The sequence below is a fragment of the Chrysemys picta genome, chromosome 1 (assembly GCF_011386835.1).
Source record: "Chrysemys picta bellii isolate R12L10 chromosome 1, ASM1138683v2, whole genome shotgun sequence".
In the NCBI taxonomy this organism is placed as follows: Eukaryota; Metazoa; Chordata; order Testudines; family Emydidae; genus Chrysemys; species Chrysemys picta.
Genome location: NC_088791.1, coordinates 227,085,301 through 227,109,188, shown reverse-complemented (window position 1 = coordinate 227,109,188; position 23,888 = coordinate 227,085,301). Strand labels below are relative to the sequence as shown.

General features: G+C 40.0%; 1 protein-coding gene across 7 annotated transcripts in view; it reads right to left on the bottom strand.

The window, feature by feature from the left end:
- Nucleotides 1-23,888, bottom strand: part of NLGN4X (neuroligin 4 X-linked) — a 271,563-nt gene that overhangs the window by 10,774 nt on the left and 236,901 nt on the right. For all 7 annotated transcript variants that reach the window (XM_005283341.5, XM_005283340.5, XM_005283344.5 and 4 more), the window contains 2 exons: nt 6,540-6,725; nt 3,797-4,586 (listed from right to left, as the gene is read on the bottom strand). In XM_005283341.5, coding sequence (XP_005283398.1) covers nt 3,797-4,586; nt 6,540-6,725 — 976 coding nt within the window. The remainder of the gene's footprint in view (nt 1-3,796; nt 4,587-6,539; nt 6,726-23,888) is intronic.

The window sequence follows — 23,888 nt, the reverse complement described above, 5'->3', positions numbered from 1 at the left end:
GGACCAGAAAAGAATGATTTTTTGATTGAGTGGGTTTTGTAAGAAATACTTTGGAGAAAAGGAGTTCAAATTTCCTCTTCTGGATCCAAACTTTTGAAGCTATACCCTAGGGAGAAATCCATTGTCTATGAATTACCTATTCCCAAATCGAAGACCCGGGCTGTATAAAGGAGGCACTAAACTTTTCATTAGTGTTCTTGTTCATCAGTGTTCTTGAGCAAAACGTGTTATGAAATTGTAACCATAGAAAAATCCCTGTGTGGGGGAGCGGGATTGAAGACTGTTTACTGACCACAGTCCCTCTTGGAGTTGAGTGATCTCTGGTATGCTTATTAGATGTGTGTAGGTTGCTGTATTTCTTTTCATGTTTTCTCTGTAATGCTTTTAACTTAAGAATAAAAGTGCTTGCTTAGAAAGAGCTGTGTGGTAACTTAACTATGGGCAATTACAGTGTATGTATAGGCTCTGAGGAAAAGGCGAAGCAGATCTGCTTAAGCACTCTGACTTACTAGGGAATTCACAGTGTAGTGAGGGAACTGAGTAGCCTGGAAGTACCCGGTCAGGAGGGAGGGAGATGCGTGTCTCCACTCAAGAGAGGTGATGGCTGAGGAGCCAGAAGCATGAAAATAGGTGCTCTATGGTGGACCATAGAGAGGGAAATAAAGGTGTAGTCTATGACAAGATCACCTTACAATTCCTTTGCCTTCTATCCCACTACCACTGTTCTTACAGTGGGAGGATGTGATAAAGCCTGATTGATATGACCAATTCCTTTAACATGTAAAATTGGAATTGTGATTGTACAAGGACAGCAGGATGAAGCATAAAAGCAGATCTTAAAGAAAATCCCATGCAAACAGTTTTTATATATATCATACTCTGTATGTTAGTTAACACAATATTTAATTGTGATCTCCCAAACAAAGCTTCTTGCATATATTCCACAATGTATTCCCCCTCCCCCCCCCCCCACACAGACACTATTTTTAAGGGATATCTTTAGTAAGAGAGAGCTTTGGTGAGTAGATTCAGAGGCCAAGATGATGATGAATGAAGGCTAACAACTATAGTCTTAGTACTGAAAGGGAAATGGACCATCAGAAAATTGCAATTTCCAAGTGTTCATTTCAAGCATGAGCCATTCAACACTAAACAGTCTCTTTATTTGTCACTTTTTGTTTTCTAGTTTCAGTTACTGACTTCAAAGTAAAACACAATAAAAGTACAGTGCCTTTTGCTGTGTCTTTGACACCTAGTGATTTTACAGTATTGACCTGTCCTCCAAACCTAGCCTTGGCAGTAGACCCATTAAACAGTGTGTGTGTTTTTAAGCAGCAGGAGGTGTGTGTCAATTAGAAGCTCAGCACAGCCCTTCCGAGCTCTGCACTAACTGAGCAGTAATTGTACAGTAAGTTCCTAGATGCTGTCTCAGTGTGAGAGTCATCCAGGACTGGAGGAGTGTCAGAAGTATTTTTTTGTAAACAGGCTACAGTTTTAATGTTTATGGTTCAGCTATAGAGAAACCTGAAGTGTTATAGTCTCACAGTGAATAGATTTTCAATATTTATTGCCGTGGGCACAAAAACAAAGCAACCAAATAATATCAGGATAAAGCAGGAAAACAATGACTGAAAAACAGAAATCTGAAACCTATCAGGTGCTTCTGATGTATTAGGCCTGATTGCACACCTGGAATCCAAATTGTATGTGGGAGGGTGGATTGGAGACTAGTTACCTAAAATAAATCCCTATATAATCTCAGTTTGAGGTTTTATAGTCTATAAAATGCTATTTTCCCCTGCCACAGGAAATTCTCCTTTTCATTTCAGTTGGATGTGTTGGAAGTGCAGAACAAATATAGTCATAGAGCTTAAGATTCCATTTATTCACCAGGGAATTTCTTGTTCTAAAAGATGGATTCTATGGAGTAACATTGGGGTTTCTGTTAAAACAAAACAAAGAAGTTCCCCTTCTGCAGGACACCTGGAATTTTATAGCTACCGGGCTGTACTTATAATCCATTTTTCAGACTGCTTGTAAAGGAGCAAATCCACAATGGAATAGATCTTGTATTTCAGTCTCATTTCCATTTACTAAGCATATTATCAGTTGGGTGCTTTGAAATGATTAATGACCCTTCTGAAGCATTGGTGCATCTTTAGGAGGTACAATATGAATGTAAGTCCACAGCCGGAGGACTGGGCAATGGTATGCATATTCTGCTAAAATCAGCTCTTCAGCAGCAGTGCGTAGGAACTGCCTTGAAATTATGAGTAATGGTGACAGATGGAGCAGTGAAGAGCTCTTCTAAGGCTTAAATAAACACAAAAGTCTGACTTGTTTGCATCCTATGGAAATAATAATAATATAATTATAAATAATAACTACACAGAGAAGGTCTTGACATCCTACATAATAATTCCTCTAAGGTATTTTTCTACGGGTCTGAATCCTTAGATGTATGTGAGCTGTTTTATCCACACTAATAAAAATCTAATCATTGAAAAAATCTGTCTCTGAGCCCTGTCAGAAGTTCATGCAATGCAGCGGTCAGTATAGCACACCATCATATAGATTACACAGTCAGTTAAGTCAGTTTTCCCCTGAGCAGTCTATCCTTCTTGTTGCCATTTCTTGATGCCAGATACACCTTAAATATTTTATCACCTATTCACTGTCACCACAGTACTGCACAATCCACACATACAAAAACACCTGTTTGTCTAGTGAACACTGCTACAAAAGGTTTTGTCTTGTCTTAGCCAGCAAAGAGACCTGTATGCAGCATTTTATTTTTGACTCAGTTCATGCTCCACATTAAGACTGCAAAAATTGCTTTCCCCAGAATGTCATTTGGATTCATTAAAGACCGTCAGAGCTGCTAAGCCTGTGAGTGTTAGAACTCTAGGCATCTCTGAACCTTTCCTATATTGCTGCAGACTGTTCACTGCACTGCAGTAGAGTTGCAGTTTCAGGAAACCAATCCTGAATGTTCATTGGAAAGATTTACAGTGCCATGAGTAGCTATATTTTAATTTAGTACCAAAGAGTCAAAGTTAACAAAAAGAGCCTTTGTTTTTTAACTACAATACTGAAATATTCTTTAGAAGAATGCTACAGGAAGAAGGCTTAGTGCACCGGATTTATTAATAGCCTCTTAGATTAAGTTACTTTGAAGGTTCTTTCTTCAGTGTTTATGTATGTAATATCTGCACAACATTGATGCCTTTCTATGTTCTAGTAACCAGACTTTTTTAAAAACCTTCCCCCCACCTAAACAGATTTGTGTGAGACTTTTCTTGATTACTAGATTCTAGTAAATTAACTTTTATTCCATTTCTGACTCCCAAAGAGAAAAATCTTCCCAATGGACATCTTCCTGATCCACTTCCCCAATAAGTTCCCTTCCCTTTATGAAAAACAAGAGAATTTCTTAGTGAATAAGTATGATCTACGTCACAATTTCTTCTTGCAGTAAAAAAGACAATTCCTCTGATTTACAGCATGTTGCTGAGCTCTTTTGACCTCAAGGACATTTACCTTTTTATTAATTGCCCCACTTTAATGGAAAGTACAATACATCATTCTTCACATATAACTAGTTTAATAGAGAAAATATTAGTTTAAAAATATATTTAATATAAATAAGCCCTTTTTACAGCAGTATTCTGCATTAGTGATTCCAATTAGTGCTGTAACTACTGTAAGATGCATCATTTGGGACCATTACAATGGAATACTTCAGTATTTCAGAACAATCATAGGAATGAAAAAAGCTATAAGATGCAAAACATACCCAGTTTTGGCGAAATTTGTCCAGTATGTCATAACTACTGCACTGAGCATGACGTCATTTTTGGAGAAGTTGCAGTTGAACAATTCGGTGGGACCAATCATGGGAATGCCAAACACATAAGGAACTTCATCACCATGTGCTGAATCAGCCCAGCTTGGTTTCATTTCACTTTGGCAGTGGTGATAAAATGCATAGAAATATGTTGGAGAGCCATACTGGGCATGCAGGTCAGCTGTAGCAACAGCTGGGGCAACCCACTGGTGATCAGTAAACAGAGCTACCAGGGTCTTCCTTCGTGTTTCAGGGTTTTCCTTATCTGCCCAGTCAGTGTACATGAATTTAATGGTCTCCCGGAGCGTATCCTTCCCTTCTGGATAGCCATACAGATTGTCCACAAAATTGGAGACGGAAAAGTCAAAGTCATTTGGGGAAACACCATCTTCGTTGTCCACAATGCCATCCACAAATTTTAAGCCTTCCCCTTGGTTCACACCTAGCATTATGTCATAGTTAAGGAACTCTCCCTGCTCCATTAGAATCTGAGGGTCATCTGGAATCACATCCCCATCAATCACAGGCCCAAAGGCAATGTGGTACGTGGCTGGAGTGATAGTCTGCTGAATGAGTTCTTTGTAGTTCTTATTCCGAAGGCATTCAACTAAGTCAGTGGTATCCAGCATGTCGCAGCCCACTTTATCTGCCAATATCCGAGTGTATTTGGCAGGCTGGTAGTTCACTGCCCAGCTGGACAGGGCTGTTCCACTCTGTATGATTGCCTTTTGGAATAAACCTGCAGGTGCAAATTGTTTAAATGCAAATGAAATTACATATAAAAATGCTGCTTTTACTAAGCAAAGAATACTTTGATTGTATGATACTGAAAGGATGCAGATTCCTGTATTTCAGTTCTAGTTCTACTGATTTAACTTTTTAAATTTAATTTAATTTAAATGTAACTAATTTCTTCCTTTTCACTGTAGCTTTTAATAGACTTCTAGATAAAATCTCCCTGGTTCTTGATGGATGAAAGTTTTAGATTAGCATTTTCAAGGACAAAATATATTTTTCACAATAACCCTACACTTTTAACAAAAATACCACAGTTTTAGCACAGTGGTAGTTCTTTAACATTCTTAATCTTTGAAGGAGTGCCAGCTACAAACAATCATATTCTCTTCTGAGTGTAAATGACTCACATAAATATGATCTTCACTAGTTTAAAGGTCAAAGGAAAATTATGCACTCTTTTTTTCCCTTTCACAGAATCCAGGCATCATATAATTTGAAAAAAAAATGCTCAGCTAAAAACAGTTTAATAGGCTTGATTTCCAGGATCCTTCTGCACTGACATCATTTTCCATTACCTGCTTTACTTATATTTTCCTGTTATCATTGACTATTCTGATAAATTAGAATATATTTGCATTTTTCTGAAAGGATTTGAAAATACTGGGCCAGATTCACCTGGTACATTCTGGTTGCTTTGCTATTTGCCGGTGTGCAGAGCAACCAGAGACCCAGATTTAATGCTGCTGTGTGCTGTCAGAGAGTAGCAAAGCAGTTGGAACATACCAGTGAATCTTCCCCATACATTTTGCTGTTTGCTTAGTTGGGTTATTTTGTTCTTCTTCCTGGTGGGAACACTGAAATGTCCTATTTGAATATCCAACCTAAAATGTCTTGGCCAGAGTGTGTATACAGACTACAAAGCACTTACATACTGTGGATGATTTGTGAAATAGAAATGACTAAGACAGAAGTTAGCTCCGAGTACCCAGAAGCATATATGGTGAAAACTGACTGTGAATAATACACCTGATGATTATTACTTACTGCACAAAGTACAGAATGTAAAGGCTGTGATCAGTGAAGATTTTCATCACTCCATCTGTTTGCTTTTGGCATAGTTTATAGCCCAGTTTTACTCATTATGCCCTATTTGTACCAATATGTGCAATAATTTTAAGTACTTTCAACTAAAGCATGCTTGCTATAATATCTTCTACAACTATCCCCTGCAAGATAGTTTTATCCTATAGACTCCTCTGTGTGTTGAAGCAGGCGGAGGAGCAAGGGGGCAGAAACAGATCAAAGATTTTAGAGAACTGTGGTCTTTTTCTAATTTTTTGTACAGTATTATTGATCATACTTACTGGAATCTTTCTGTAGAGCTATTCAATACCTGCACTGTACATTAGTGCATTTTTACTCAGGGGCCAAAAGCCTTGCAGCTCAAACTTTTATTACAGCCCTGTAGGAGCTTTACATGCATATGGACTGCAGGATGAGACTCTGCATCTGTGAGGGTTACTCTTTTTTGTACACAATTGCATTGTGTTAAGACATTAAAATGTATGCTTGATGTGCACAGACAGGCATCTTGCAAATAAACAAAAGAAGGCTCACTGCCCCATTTTAGTTCAAGTAGGACAGACAATTGATGGAAGAGAAAATGGAAAAAATTAATATAAACCAGACAGTTTAGATTTCCCGGGGAGCAGTTTGAAATATAAATTTATAATTTAAGTTTTATTTTTGATTTCATGCAATAGTAAAAAGCATAATGTAGGTTTACTAAGAATAAGCTGGAATACTGGCCACTATGTATTTCATTTAAGTTGTTGGTATATAATTCTGAGTTTCTACTTGATGGTGTCAGTTGCCTTGCATTTCAGTCTAAAAAAAATTGCACTAGGTTTTAAAGGATTCCTTTTTACCTTTATTTTACCAAGAGGATTGTTACCTTCTGAATAGTGAGATAGTGTTAGCAGACTAACACAGGATGCTCCTGCTCCGGATCCAAAAATAGTAACTCTTTTTGGGTCTCCTCCAAAGGATCCAATATTTTCTTCAATCCATCGTAAAGCTTGGATTTGGTCAAGCAATCCATAATTGCCTTTTGCAGCTTGGTCTCCAGTACTTAGAAAACCTAAAAGGCAAAAGAGACAATTTTAGTTCACCAGCCACAGAATTAGCTATGGGGTATCCACATATTCACAACACATATTTCCTTCTTTTCTCCTTCAATTTATTTTTATAAAAGGTCATAGTCCTAACTAAATGTCTTCAATGCAAACGTTAAAATCATAGAACATTTTCTCCCTACAGTAGACACCATGTGTAGTGGCAAAAAAAAAAATCATTTCTTTTTTTCAGAATAACCCAATATCCAACGAGCAATGCAGGTTGAAGGTTTCACAAATTTGATAAATCTTTATGTGGGTAACATAAAAAACCCCTCATCCAAATGTTCTTATTGTATTGTGCATCCACAACACACAGGGAGAATTAGGACATCAGTTCTTTCATTGAGGACAATGATCCCTTGCACATTCATTTAGAATTCATTTTGGCATTGACCAAAATAGTCCAGCACTGAGCAGTTCTGTAATTTATAATCTTTGTACAATACAGAGACAAGTATGTGGCAACAGTTGAAATAAATAAAATATAAGTAAAACAAAATTGAAAACCCTAACAAAAATTACACTCAATCCAATTCTACAAAGGATATTTACAAGAAAGATAGCAGGTCAATCCTCAGCCATTCAACTCTGAGCATCCAGACTTCATCTGAACAAATCGGATTCCAAATCCTTCCTTGGAGATGTTATGAAAAGTTGTTTTGCCATGTTTTTTCACCCCCTATACCACAGTTATTAGATTTTAGAAATAAAGCATGCCACATTTGCTACTTGGCTTGCAACTTAGAATAACATGAACTAAAAAAATAAGACTCTGATTAGCAGGGCCGGCTTTCCGAACTGTGGGGCCCGATTTGAATACCTGGTGGCGGTCCGGGTCTTCGGTGGCACTTTGGCGGTGGGGGGTCCTTGCCGCCGAAGACCCAGAGCGAGTGAAGGACCCCTTGCCGCCAAAGTGAAGACCCGGAGCGCCGCCGGGAGTGTAAAAAAAATTAAAAAGGCACATAAGGCGCGGGGCCCGATTCCGGGGAATCGGGGGAATCAGCCTAAAGCCGGCCCTGCTGATTAGTTTTGCATTTCTGAAACCAGCTTACTCGAAGCATCATACTAACCCATGCTGATTGGAACAATTCGGGTTCTAAACTATGCACTATGTCCATATTACCATGGATAGTCATTCATTGCTTTAAAAAAAATTGCAGAGAGCTTATCCTATCATGTGACTGGAGATCAGAATTCTAGAATGAACACTTTAGAACAGCTGAACATTTTCAAATGGACACCATTGATTTAACACTACCTTACATCAATTCAAAACTGTCCTGAGTTTAAAAAAAAGAGTAACACATTGCCATTTCTAAGCTAATCATCAGGGCCAGTTCAGACAATGCTGCCAAATGAGGGTCAAAAACCACTGGGGGACCATTGCCCAGGGCCTGATTGAAATGATAAACATTCACCACTTATGATCCAGAGCCGCCTTGGTGTGAGATAAGAGTTGCTGTCTGCTGATAGAGAGCTCTGTGGAGAAAATTTGAAGCCCCTAGGAAAAAAATACACACCAGTTTTGAACACATTCCCCATTAGGCTCACTCTGTGGATCTAATACTTTTGGTCATATGATATGGCAGAGCTGAGGAGGATAAGTAATTCTACTGAATCTTGGGCTTTGCAAACATGGTCCATTTGAACTGCTTTGCCAAGGGAGGACAGATATGTTTGTCATGGCTCTGGTTGTTACTTAAGTGTCTAGAAGATACTTCTAAATACACACAGCTAGAATCATAACAACAAACAAACAACAACAACAAAAGAAATTAGACAAGAAATGGCAATGTTTAAACTCAGTAGCACTTGTCATGGTCTATAGTAAAATTCCCAACTGTGTACAGAAAATCTATGCCAAGATTTAAAAGCAACATCACATAACATCCTTGAGAGGAATTTCAAAAAAGGGACAAAACTCCACATTTAGGATATATAATTTGAATTAGGATGTCATAAAGGCTGACAATGCTAAAGCAAGATTAGTTACCATTTAGTTAAATGCATTCTCACCAAAATCACTTTCTGATATTTAATTAGCAATTACGAATTAGTAATTAGTGCCAACAAGTGTTTTATAAGCACCTGCATTCATTTTGAAACAGTTGCTCTAATTTACAACAAAATGAATCATACTGTAATTGCTAAAAAAGATCCTTTCATGTTGTCTTACTTATGAAAACTTTAGTCAGGACAGGCATGGAAGTTATAAAAGTAGCACTATCTTTTCTTTTCCATTTAACACTTTAGAAAGAACCTATCAATCCATAAATGCCAGAACAATTTTTTTCCACACCGGTCTGGTTCTTTTTTCACACCCCTTTACTATCTTTTTTGGGTTTGTCAAGCAAAGTATAAACCTTGCTGGTTTTGTTTCTGCAGTCCATTGCAAAGGCTCTATAATATTCTGTAATATTAAATCAGAACTATGACGTCCCTGGGAGAAAGTGACTGTTGTAACCTTTAAAACAGCAAGGTAATTAATATGCAGAGCCCAAACACATTTTAGTTCTCCTAGCAGCATCAAGTTAAAACTGGTTCATCCTTGTGATTTTGAATTCCTTCTAAATGTACTGAAAGGTGACTGAATGAAACTGCTATCAACGAATATCTGATGTTTAACATATAATTTTTTTTTTGTTTCAGTAGTTCTCTGCTGATCCTCATTAACTGAAAGAGCAAGGTTTCTTAATTTAAAAACTAATCATCAAGGCAAAATGGCAACCCCATATGACACAAAATGAATGAATAAATATTTCTTCTCTTGATGAGGATATATATCCTTTCATGCTTTGAATACTAGATCATAATATTTGCCCAAAGCCATTTTTAGATTCAAGGCAAGGGATTATCTGTTTGCACGGAAATACATAAACCAGCTTGGTTCCTTCTGTGTGGGCTAGTCTATAGATTTCTGAGGGATAAAGTAAAGTGTCACTAAATACTCCTTAACATAAATGACTGTGCTTTTGTTTCAAAGATGGGAATTTACAGTGGACTTTCAGGAATCTGGTATATTTTTAAAATGCATTTTGATTTTTTTCCAATTTGCTTTATGACTCTTTTAAAAAGACACTAAATGGGTTTTGGAATACTATTGGTTGGAATTTTTGATAGAATATGGAGGCTGGAACTTTGCAAGGTTCCCATCCCTATTAATGAAACAGATGGTTGGAGTGTCTAAAGCTCAGAATAGTAAACACAGAGCTCCTTTCATTTAAAGGCACAGAAAGAAACTAAACTGTAATATTCAGTTCCTGTTTTCATTCCTGTTTTTCCCCCTCTAAACTATGACTTCATTAAAAATAAAAAAGTCTCCCATATAATTCCAGGATAACGGGAAGAGAACATAAAGACCCATTGTGATTTGTTATACTATGCAAATTGCAACTGCACACAGTATCACATTTCTCAACCTCTTTTTTAAAAAACAACAAATATAAATACATCTCAATGGTCATTATTGTAAAACTGCTTTAAAATAAGGCTTCTGAATTTAGATAAATAAGTTTTCAGCTGTAATTTCTTTGGATCTTCTATGTTTCTGTGAATGGGAAAACTTTTTATTTAACATACCAATGAATATGGAAACAAGAAGGAAAAATAATATATTATAAGGGGAAAAGAATGGGATTTTTTCTGCTTCCATAAACATTTAAAATAAATGTACTGGGTACTTAGGCCCATTCTGTCTGTTTTGCTCCATTTTATTGGTGTAGTGCAACCACAAAGCCACATGAAACAGTTCCTTGGGGATTCAGGTAGTTGTACAGATAGCATAGATATTTCTACAATAACCCCTCCCACCCACTACAACTGGGGACATGGCAAAGGCAAAGGAAGTGTGGCTGGGAGTGCTGCTGCCAGAATAACCCCCTGAGGCAGAGGTCCCCAATTTGTGGGGCACACCCCACCATGGGGGTGCTGAGAAAAGTTCAGGGGGTGCAGCTGGGGCCTGGGCCATCCCCCATGGGGGTCAGGGAGGGAGCGCCACTCTGCTCAGCGCCTGGACCCGGCTTCAGCTCCGCGCCTGGGGTCCCAGCTGCTGACCTCGCACCTGGGGCTCTGCCTCCGGCCCCGGCTGCCAGTCCTATGCCTGGGGCCTTGGCTGCTGGCCCCGTGCTCTGGGTTCCAGCCTCTGCCCCCTTACCCCTGTCCATATCCCCTGCTCCTGGCCCCAGCCCCAAGGAGTGTGTTGGGGGGGGACATGGACACTACAGGGGTAAGAGGGGGCATGAGGTAAAAAGTTTGGGGACCACTTACCTTAGGGTATTGGCAGCTGGTTGCAATTGGGGAAGCCTGCAGGGGTTTTACCACTAATAAAGTTTGCAGATAAACACAAAGATTGGGAGACTAGTAAATAACGATGCGGACAGAGCAATCTGGATCACTTGGTAAGCTGGGTGAAAGCAAACACTATGTGTTTTAATACAGTCAAATGTAAAAACTAGATTATATATTTAGGAACAGAGACTGTAGATCATATTTATAGAATGGGGAAGTCTATCCAGAGAAGCAGTGACTCTGAAAAAGACTTGGGGATCATGATGAATTATCAGCTGAGCATGAGCTTCCAAAGCAATACTGTAGTCAAAATGGCCAATGCCATCCTGGGGGATCTCAAGTAACAGAAGGGCAGTTATCTGACACCAGTGCCATTGCTACTCGAATACTGTACCCAGTTCTAGTGTCCACAATTCAAGAAGGATGTTGATAAATTGGAGAGGTTTCAGAGAAGGGTCACAAGAATAATTAAAGTATTGGAAAACATGCCTTGACTCCAGGAATTTAGTCTATTTAGCTTATCAAAGGAAAGGTTAAGGGTTGACTTGATCACAGTCTATAACTCCATACATGGGGAACAGTAATTTGAAAATGGGTTCTTCTAACTAGCGGACAAAGGTATAACAAGATCCAATGGCTAGAAGTTGAAGCTAGACAAATTCAGACTGAAGACAAGGCACACATTTTTAACTGTGAAGGTAATAAACCATTGGAATAACATACCAATAGATGTGGTGGAAGGCCTAGGGTGGATTATCAATCACCAGCAATTTTAAAATCAAGATTAGATGTTTTTTTCTAAAAGAGATGCTCTAGATCAAACAGGAATTAATTCAGGGAAGTTCTATGGCTGTGTTATACAGAAGGTCAGACTAGATGAGTACAGTGATTCCTTTTGGCCTTCAGATCAATGAGGTTTCTCTGAGTTGTGCCAGGAGTTGAAATGGCTTCCTGCCAGACAGCATAAATGATATGTAAAGCCATCTTTGTGGCCCTCTGCTACCAGCTGAGCCTTGTAAAGCGCTGATGCAGCTGAGGATCTGTCCCAATGTGTATACGTAATTAAGTAGATTTCTAAAGGAATATAAAGTCTTTCCCTTGGATGACTTATTGAAAATTTTTTAATTAATTAATTGGCCTCTCAGAGTTGGTAAGACAACTCCCACCTGTTCATGCTCTCTGTATGTGTGTATATATATCTCCTCAATATATGTTCCATTCTATATGCATCCGAAGAAGTGGGCTGTAGTCCACGAAAGCTTATGCTCTAATAAATTTGTTAGTCTCTAAGGTGCCACAAGTACTCCTGTTCTTCTTTTTGCGGATACAGACTAACACGGCTGCTACTCTGAATGCAGTAACAAAGTAGTATGACAACATTCTCTTGCCATTTCCCAAATGGTATAACCCAGTATTTTGTCACTGTAGAGAGTAACCTATTATTTATCTTCATATTATGGCCTCAAAGCCAAATCCATATCAAATCAATGTTAAGATTATCTGAAAGCCCAAATTCCAGCTGTGAATAGCTCTTCAATGGTGTATGCTTTTTGTTTTCCTTTATCACCAACTGGACTGATAGACTACAAACTAAATATTAGTAAGAACCTACAAATTGACTTGTAGTTCCATGTTAATCTCTTTTCTACTGCTTCCTTACTGATCCCTTTTCACAAGTTCCAGCAGTGGCATTGGGCAGTCCAATATCAACACCTGCTGTGAATGATGGAGAGCAGCAGCCAGCTAAAACAAAGACTTATGTGATTAAAGTATGAGGCGAAAAAGCTTTCTGCATCACCCCTGGAAAGCTTGTAGACCACTATAGTCTAAATATTTTGAAACCAAAACCTTTGTCATGACCCCAAGTGCTTGAACAAGTAGTGCTTAAAGTGAGGAATAGAACAATGTGAAGAAATTGTTTCCCTTAACATCGATTGCACTGCTTGCATATACTGTACTATTTTTTTTTAAATGTGGGGAATGTGTCCTATTTTCCTTTTTTTCCCCTTTTTTCAGCTCAAATAGAACTGCTGTATGCCAATTTCATCCTCATCTTAGAATCATCCTGTCTGGTATACACAGCCTGCATGATCACAGAAATAATCCTTTGTATTTGTGCCAAGGTGTAACAGACTTGAAGCTATGAAAAAGATAAGTAGAAGCTAGGGACACCTTCAAATGCAAAAAGTCCTTCTGTTGTGATGTCTAGCAGGTGGGGTCCTTTAATAACCCGTCTGGCTTGAAGTGAAATGTTTCCCATCCTGATCTGAAGGACAAATGCTGCCACACACCCTATTAGCCTATAGGTTCTGTTCTTTGTTCTAAATGTATATTGCAGAGGATACATAAAACCTCCTGCTGTAAATGACAAGAATTATGAGGGTATATAAAAAAGCTAGCATTTTGCCATAGTTTCAAATATCACAGGCAATAAAAAATAAAACAAAAGAAAAGTAATCTTTCTTAATAAACTGTATTGGCTTCCCAGGATTGTAACACACACACACACCCCTTAAAATGTAGAAAAGGGAAAGAGGCAACATTTCTTTTCCCACCAATACAGGAACAATCATTTCTAAAAGTGAACAATAAACTAGTATAGCACATTCAGTAAATACCACAATGATACTTCTATTTTTATTCATTAAAAATAAAATTTCATTGCATAAGATATTTTAAAGGGCACTGTAAGATCTAGAGAAGGTAATTCTTGAAATCAAATAAGACCTTCATCCTTGTTTCTTATTCTCTTCTTGCAGCCTTTTTAAATTTAGGTATTACCTTCATTACTCAGGACATGACCTTTCCATAAAGACTAATGTCCAACTTAACAGCCCTCGCTGAACAGCCAAGACACCATAGTGAGAAATCAATCATCAGAAATCTGTAGGATAAACAGACAGACTAGTGTATTTTAGTCCATTTTCCTCCTCCTCTAGCTGCTGCAGGATTTCTATCATCTTTCTGCTTACATATTGCTTCTGTCTTTTGTTTCTTCACACCTGCTACCCAAACCTGCCTTATCTGCTGCAATTTGTTTAGAAAGCAAAATGCTCACAAAAATTAACTTGTGCAAGAGCTGACCAGAAATATGACAAAGACAATATAAATAAATTGCAATGGTCTATGCTTAGCCAAGAGCGCTTGCCAGGAGGTCAGTGAGGAAGAGCTCTGAGATGCCAGTTCTGCAGGGAATCTAGACACCAAACTGCTGCCCCAGTTTAGGGAGGGAAGAGATATTGATGCCTACCTCAGAGCCTTTGAGAAGGCTTGTGATCTGAACCAGATTGGCCCTGCAGACAGGCTCCGCTGTCTAACCCCCTGCTGGGTCCCAAGGTCATAGAGGCATTCAGCCAAATGGATGGTATTGAGAGGGGGGACTATGGCCTGTTCAAACAGGCTTTGCTGCTGAAGTTTGAACTGACCCCTGAGGCGTACAGAAAATGATTCTGAGGTGAATGAAAGACCTCAGGCGTCACCTACAGGGAGGTCGCCAACCTGATTGGGGGAATACCTCCGCAAGTGGGGAAAGGCACAGGGGCCATTCCTGACGGACTATTCTGTACTCTTTTTGCGGGGGGAGGGTGGGAAAGAATCAGAATGCCCATAGTCAAACTTTAAACATGAAAGAAGTACTGCTGAAAAAAGTAATAAGAAATTTCACCATGGATGGCCCACGTACAGCCTGTTGTGCCACCTGAGCTCTGCAACAGACCTATCATGTGAGTGTATGGCTGCAGGAGAAGAAGTGTAGTGGGGCCTCTGAATCTCAAAAGCACTGAGGAAGGAGGCTTTTCAATGACTGGGAGTAAGCTGATGCAGAAGGGCTGTTGGGATAGATCATGATCAATTCTATCTCCATCGACAAAGCGAGATAAACAGGCTTATCCCAGCTCTGCAAAGTGTTGTGAGGTTTCTGGAAAAAAGTGCTTTATATGGAGAGTGCTAAGTATTATTGCAACAGAGGGTCCTGTGGCACCTTTGAGACTAACAGAAGTACTGGGAGCATAAGCTTTCGTGGGTCAGAACCTCACTTCTTCAGATGCAAGTAATGGAAATCTCCAGAGGCAGGTATATATCAGTGTGGAGATAACGAGGTTAGTTCAATCAGGGAGGGTGAGGTGCTCTGCTAGCAGTTGAGGTGTGAACACCAAGGGAGGAGAAACTGTTTCTGTAGTTGGATAGCCATTCACAGTCTTTGTTTAATCCTGATCTGATGGTGTCAAATTTGCAGATGAACTGAAGCTCAGCAGTTTCTCTTTGGAGTCTGGTCCTGAAGTTTTTTTGCTGTAAGATGGCTACCTTAACATCTGCTAGCAGAGCACCTCACCCTCCCTGATTGAACTAACCTCGTTATCTCCACACTGATATATACCTGCCTCTGGAGATTTCCATTACTTGCATCTGAAGAAGTGAGGTTCTGACCCACGAAAGCTTATGCTCCCAGTACTTCTGTTAGTCTCAAAGGTGCCACAGGACCCTCGGTTGCTTTTTACAGATTCAGACTAACACGGCTACCCCTCTGATACCTAAGTATTATTATTAATATTAATCTTTTCCAGTCCCTGCAGAGAAGGCATGGCTGCTATTTTAGTCCATAGGCTGGAGAAGTGGTTATAGAGGGGCTGTGCTTCAATCCCACGATCTTGGGCCTGTGCAACCCCTACAGAATCCTCCATACTGAAGCCTTATTTTCATTACAAAAAAGTGTACTCTGAATATGAGTTATCTGGGGGGGGGGCAATGGAATGGAATCCAGTGACATCTTTAGCTCATTTTTATAGACATTTTCTAAATAGTGGGGCAGATCCTTAGCTGGTGTAAATCAGCAATGTTCCATTGACACAAACAGAGCTATGCCAAATTACTCCAGCTGAGTCTCTGTGGTATTTCCACCATAAAAACTTTTAAATACATGCATTAGGAGAGCTTGTACACAAGACATTAAAGTCCTTGTAATTATGCATCATTCAACTTAATGTGCTCTTAGAATAGCAGCAGAAATATAGTGAGTGTGAGATCAGACTGGCGATAAGAGACAGTGCTATAGGTACTATCTAAAGTAGAGCCCTGTGTGTGGTTAGTGTGGAGACCTGCAGTGGGACTGGGATCCTGTGGGTCCCACAGGACCCACTGCCATAATAGTGGGAGCAGGTGAGAGCAGGATTAAAGAACAGTCCCGTGCAGGGCTCTAATATAAAGTACTGGAGCTGGGAGTATGCTTGGCAGAAGGTTCTATCACATTTATGCACCTTATCCCCAAAATAGACCAACTGAGTAAAGTGCTACTCCGTTGTGTGTAAAGGTGGCAGAGTCCTACCTTTGGATAGAAGAGTACACAGAAATTTAAAATTCATATGCACATTGGCCAATCCATTGTCTTTTTTGCCTACTATATACCAGATACTCTGAGATTACACATGTCATTACACCCCCTTTGTACATTCATAGGTTAGATCTGTCAGATATGATCAATATCACAGAAGGAGCAATAAGAAAGATCATTGTACATTGTGTTATAAATTCCCTGATGAAAAAACAAGATAAAATCTATCAGCTGTAAGTGTCATTGCCAGGAAATAAGGTAATTGTATGTTGTAGAAATTGTATTTTATAGATACCTAGTCTATTCAATCCACCCACATTTCTAAAGCGCCCATCAATGTATCTAGGTGCCCACATCCGAGGGCTGGGAACATTCAATGAATTGGGAGTGCACTTTGACCACAATTCCCTCTTCCATCAGTTGCAGTATAGCTTAGAACTCCATTTCAAAAGTGTTTGGTCTCCCATAGAAGTAAATTATGGAATGCTCATTTTACAGATAGCGGAACGTGTTTAGTGGTTACAGGACAACAACTGGAGTGAACGTGTGGTGAGAACCTGTAAGCCCACGGCTAAATTCATAAGTCACTGATTTGCAAGATAATAACCAAACCAGAAGGGAAGAAGAGAGCATCCCTAGAAGGCCACCATTAATAGATTAATAACAAAGTATTAAGGAGGGCAGTATATTTATTGTGAATGCAGAATAGTCCCGTTTATCTCTGATTTCCCAAAAACATAAAAAGTTAACCTGCAAGACACAAATGGCAACTAGTTGTAAAAACAGGGAGTGGATTTTAACTTTAATTATTAGCTTCAAGGAGACTGAAATCTTTTGAATAAAAGTATTACTGAAGATTATTAATATTACCAGATGACATTTTTTTCTTATGAAAAGCACCATAAGAGGCCAAGCAAAGGCATATTATTATATTAATATACAGTCACCGCTTATCACATGTTTAAAGTGAGGACTGAAATGAGGTAATAAAGCCCATCACCTCAGGAACTTCTCCCAGCTACTGCTCTTTAATGGATAAGAGAGCTACCGAAGATCCATATTGCTATTACTCATCTCAATTCTGAACTCTCACAGTTCTGTGGAACCTCTACTGGCAGATTTGTGGTTAATGACACCATCACCCCTCCCCACCCCCCCACACTTCTGCAAAGCTTGTGTGAAGAGCAGTTGATTAGTAACTTTGAAATCCAGGCATCTACTTTAGATGCCCAATATCTAAGGCATATGCCCTCCCTCCAATGAAAAAACATGCCTAAGTGGCTCACCCAAAGAAACCTGTAGTAGAATAGGAAATAGATCTCAAATCTCCTGATGTCCAGTCCTGTGCTTTATCCCCATGGCCATATTGCCTCTCCTTTGGCATGCTGCTATGTGCTATCTTGCAGAAGAAATGGAAAGGAGGTAACAGCAGCACAAACTATCAGTTTTGCCTCTGGTGAACGAAAGTAACTGAAAATGAGTTTTTGCTGAAATTAGTGATTTGTATCAGTTAGATAAGGACCATTAGCAGACCAATCAGAATGAATTATTCCCATATCCTGCAATCCATTACATTTAAATTGTTCAGTCCAGCACACAGAAACTAAAAACTGTGTCATGTGAATAATATGACCTTCATTTGGAAAGCAATGCATATAGGCAGGATTCTGCAAACTCACTCTGTGCCAGGGAAGGTTGGCACTTCTCTCTTAGTGCAAAGCTGCCCTAAAGGCAGTGTACATATCCTGCAGAGGATCACCCACACAACAGGTGGATCACTAGATGGTATAGAACTGGCACAGGGTTCTTATGCTCTACTGCCATCATACCAGGGGAAAGGACATGACTGGAGAAAAGTGGACATGCCAGGGACACTCCTCTTATGCCACACCAATTCTGGGCTGCATCTTTGCCCTTTATAAATGTTTCAGTCCAGCATAAGTTAGAGTAGCTCTAACACTGCTTAATATTAATCAGGGGTTGGGAGGGAGCAAGGATGGCTACACAGAGAACAGCATTACCAACTTCCCTATAGAAGATGCTGGTGATTTGGCCTGGGAAAAGAAGCCCTCATGATCCTCAACTGCCATAAAGCCTCCTTGGGAACACAGGGAATTACAGCAGCCAGGGAGCTTCCCTGGCATCAGTATCCCATGCTCAGGGAGCTCAAAGCAAGGTTAAAGTCATGTCTGCAGCCTCCCAACCTGAGCAGCACTGAGTGTTCCTCAGAAGCAGTTGTATTTCTGGCCTTTACGTTTACATTGTTCTTGTGTGTGTCCGTCACACTCAGGGTAAAACTGTGTATGTGTTTGGTACAAGGGAATGCAGCAAGACTAAACCAGTAATTAGGAAACAGAGGACCAACTAAAATTACATAAGCAACGTATCACAAAAGACATCTCATTAGAAGTAATTGATTTCTATTTGTTTAGTTTAAATGGACTGTTTGTGAAGGTAAATGACTTTTAAATACTAAAGGTGAGTACAAGAGGAGGCAGCAGCTAACAAAATACAGTGAAAACTTTTCCTAATAGCCACCACAGGGCTACATTTTTCACACCATTATAAAAAGTGGTCACACACCACTCTGGAGCTTCAGATGGAAGAATTCTCACGAGGACTGAGATTTTAATGAGCCTTTGGAGGGGGCTGCAATTATCAAGAGACCACTAGCAAGGGTTCCGCCATTGTTCATTTGTCATCTGTTCCATGGAGCTAAGTTACCGTCCTACTCTTTATAGAGCCATTCTCAGTTATAAGAAGACGTATTAAACAAAACATTGGCAGGCTGCCTCTCTTGTACCTCATAGTGTTGTGCTGTTCTCCAGTGATGAAGTCCACAATTTTGTCCTACCAAACTGAACATAGCATTTAGACAGCTTGGATCAGGGGTGGGCAAACTTTTTGGCCTGAGGGCCACATCTGGGAATAGAACTTGTATGGCGGGCTATGAATGCTCACAAAATTGGAGTGTCTGATGGGGTGAGGGATCTGGTTGGGGAGTCTGGGGTGGGGCAATAAATGAGGAGTTCAGGGTGCAGGAGGGGGCTCCGGGCTGGGGCAGGGGAGTGGGGTGTGTGGGAGGGTGATGGCTCTAGCAGGGGGTGTGGGCTCTGGGGTGGGGCTGCAGATGAGGAGTTTGGGGTGTAGGAGGGTACTCTGGGCTGGGACAGAGAGGTTTGGAGGGCAGAGGGGGATCAGGGCTGGGGAAGGGGATTGGGGTGCGGGAAGGGATATAGGCTCCGGCTGGGGGTGTGAACTCTCGGGTGGGGCTGAGGATGACATGTTTGGGGTGCAGAAGGGTGTTCCAGGTTGGGATCGAGGGGTTCAGAGGGCGGGAGGGGGATCAGGGCTGGGGCATGGAGAGAGGCTCAGGGGTGCAGGCTCTGGACAGCACTTACTTCAAGGAGCTCCCGGAAGCCACGGCATGTTCCCCCTCAGTCTCCTACATGGAGGCACAGCCAGGTGGCTCTGCATGCTGCCCCATCTGTAGGCACCACCCCTGCAGCTCCCATTGGAGTGCTGGAGGGGACCATTGGAGTGCGGCCATTGGAGTGCCTAGGAGCCGGAGGGGGGCCATGAGTGGCCAGCTTCCCAGCTGGAGCACTGGAGCAAGGCAAGCCCCAGACCCCACTCCCCAGCAGGAGATCGAGGGCTGGCTTAAAACAGCTGGTGGGCCGGATCCGGCCCATGGGCCATAGTTCGCCCACCCGTGGCTTAGATTTTAAATTTTGAACTGAAATATGCTGTTAGGACAAACATACATTTTTACATGAGAAAAATAAAATACTAGTGACCTAAATGTGTGTCTTAAATTCCTTCCAAATAAAAATGTCCCACCTTTACTGATGCATTTAAGGCATGCAAATGAGTGAATCATAGTGCTAGAATAGATAATAAAACCTAACTGTTACACAGCACTTTCCCCATCAGTAGATCTCAAAACACTTCACAAGCTTTAAATGTATTTATTCCAATACCCCTGTGAGGTAGGAAAGTATTATCTCAATTTTACTGATGGGAAACCGAGGCACAGAAAGGCTAAGTGAAATGCCCAAAGTTGCATAAAAAATCTGTGGTAAAGTAGGGAATTGAATACAGGTTTCTCAAATCCTGTGTTAGTGTTAGAAACAGGTTTCTCAAATCCTTGCTCTGTTAGAAACTCAGGGGGGGAAACTATTTGCAATAGAAGACAAATTTGAGATTTTTAAGGAAGCCAAATTGTATGAAAACAGCCAACTCCATTATTTTCCAGTTGGAATGATTCTTATTTACAGTTATGTTTCAGTTTACTTAAGTTAAGGCACAGAGAGAACACAAATGCATTGACATCTAAAGCACCTGAGACCCTTAATAGGGGCTGCATTTCAACCATTAGCTTGTGTAACAGACAAGTAAGCTTTGTTCAGTTACCAATGGAGAGCTCAGACTTCCTCCTCTGTATCTCCCACAGACCATGCTGTTATTCTACCTGCCTTTTTCCCCCCACAGAGAAAAATAAATTACATAACTGTAATGCAGTGACTATACCCTGGCAAATGCACCAGACATTATTCACTCAACAACATTTGAAAGCCAGAAACTATTCATTACTGCCCGTTAATCTGTGATGAGAGAAGGTGCCAGAGTTAGACCCAATTCTTTTAGGAAAGTGTTATTATGTTTATCATATTTGGTTGGCATGAAGCCTGGCCTGAAGGATCATTGGCATTCATGGGGAAAGGGTCAACTGGCTATGGGTCAGTTCTAGACATTGACTTCAACATTGGTTTTGAACACTGCTGGGAGGGGGTACGGGAAGCTCGCTGTTGACAGGTAAGTATTTAGAAAACAAACAATTAGTACCAACATTACAGAATAAAAAGCAAGAAAAGCTTGGCATACTCTTAATATAAATGGTGCACTATTTCTCTGTCTTCCACTGTAGTTTTAGTCCCAACCCGTTATGCCACATTGTCTGTTTTAAGACTAACAGTCAGAAACTTTGACAAAAAAGGTGTACAAACAGGTGCAGTAGAATTGATAAAGATGAATATTTTAAGAGAAAAGTAAGATGTAAAATGTAATAAACCAAGCTATGAAAATAATAATAAACCTGCAAAAAGTGTGACTTATTAGCATTACATATAGGTTTAACTAAGGACTGCTCTGCCTGGCTTATTGTAGGGCTTTAGATCATTTGTGGCACCAGGTGGAAGATTTATTATAATGGCTAAAGGTTAAACTTACTGTACTGCTTTAATCTTAATGTGGTGGCAATAAAATGGTAATAAAATGCTGAAAAAATGTATTGAACAAATGCTGACTATCCAATGGCCTTACACTTATTTGTTTACAGTTAGTTAATTTTGTGATGGAGACTGTTTCATCCTATCAACAAAATGCCACTGTACAACATCAACACAACAGGGTCACAACTACAACTACAGGCTGCTGAATGCTTCCCTAGCAACAACATTTAGGCCCCATCCCGCTAGCTGATGTACATGATTGGACCTCTGCGTCTGTCCAGAGTCAGCTACAGGAGTTGGGAATGAGATGGCTACTATATAAGGGGCCATATTTTCCAAATAGCTCAGCATCCACAAGTGGGTCAGAATGGGAGGTATTGGGTAGTGAGAGCGTCTGAAAATCTGGATGTTTATTTAGATGCCTAATTGGGAGCCACATCTTTTTGAAAAACTGGCCCCAGTTGTGGATGCTGAGCACTTGAATATCTGCCCTGAGCGCCTTTGAAAATTTGAGTCTAAGTGAATATCTGACTTTTTAAAATGTTATTGTGCTAAATTACTGTATAAGTATCAATGAATGTATGCCTGCTCTTATTTAATAATGACCATCAAAAGAGATTCAGTTTCTCTGGTCATTATGACTTTCCCAGCCAAGTCAGTAATTGTTGATTTTTTTTTTATTTTATTTTTTTTACAGAATGCTGTCTTAAGCCCATGTGATACCCCTTATCTTCACAGAATGCTTTCCCCCATCTTGTATTTCACACGTGTAATGCCAAGCGACCACAATTGTCATCGACTGGGATCAAACTTGGGATCTCTGGGACTTATCGCATGTGCCTCTATTCCATGAGCTAAAAGACTCATCTCATTTAGGCTAGACTGTAGCAGGCTCATCAATCTCTAATTGGGCTAGCTGCCACTAGAAGGGGACAGATGCCACACCAAGCAAGCACCAGTAAAAGAGTTAGAATCCTGGGACAAGATCAAGGGTATTAGTATGCCAGTGGTATTCCAGGAACTGAAAGAGTTCTAGCTCTTTAGCACTAAAGATATTTCCCTCTTTGGACTCCATTAGAAGTCCTATTCATCATCAGTGGAAAAGAAATAAAGCAATTTGAAGTATTATCCAGTAAATTGGAAGCAACCATCAGGGTGAGAGCATGAACATTCATGATTCATTTTAAAATTTAAGGAAAAAAACAATAGACTTCTATGGTTACTTTTCAGAGGACAGCACTGAAAAAAGCTTGATATGTAACTTGTTTCATTAGACATATGTTGTACTGAAAGCCCTGTATTCCAACGCATCACAGTCTAGTCTTCTGATATTGCCTTTGTAAAATGAAAGCCCATTTGATTGTACAGTACGATTTTCTGGGCAACACTGCTCTATTGATAATATCTGACTAGATTCTCTAATGTCCTAGATGCACTCCTAATGCCTGCCTCATTGATGAGGCACTAAGGAGGAGACTCTTTAGGAAGACATGAACATCAATACTATCTAGCCTGCAAATGACTGCTCACTGGTTTGACAATGACTCTAATGAAAATCTGGGGAGCCAAAAATAAAGTTAAAAGGAGAGACTGTTACTAATTATCCTCTTTATACTACATACTCCAAGGATTTCTTGTGAAAATGATTGATGGGAATAGTATACATGTATCTCTGAGGAAGGCACTGCACAAATTTCTTGCAATTGTAGTAAATGGATTCTAATCTTGTATCTCAGTCCATTGTTTTTTTAGAACCGGACACACTCCTACAAAGTATTTTCTTAGACACACCCAAACTGTAGGACATATGTTACAGTTGGGACTTCCATTACCCAGTGTTTTTTGGTGGATGTAGGCCAGTTCTGTTCTAATTAAAGGGCTAAATAGGGTGTTCTGGAGTCAATGAAGAAAATAGAAGATTTCACAAAAGATAGGCTTATTTCAGTCAAAGTTCCCATGGCATTAATTTTTAAAGTGGTCCTGGAAAGAAACCAGATATTTGCTACCCTTCTAGTTCATGTGTTTCTGTTCCTTTTGGACATGCCCCACATTACGATCAAGCCCCCCTTATGTTTAACCCAAGTTAATTGGCACACAAAACTGCAAACCATTAGCAAGGGTTCCGCCATAGTTCACTTGTCATCTGCTCCAGGGAGCTAAGTTACCGTCCTACTCTTTATAGAGCCATTCTCAGTTATAAGAAGACATATTAACAAAACATTGGCAGGCTGCCTCTCTTGTACCTCATAGTGTTGTGCTGTTCTCCAGTGATGAAGTCCATA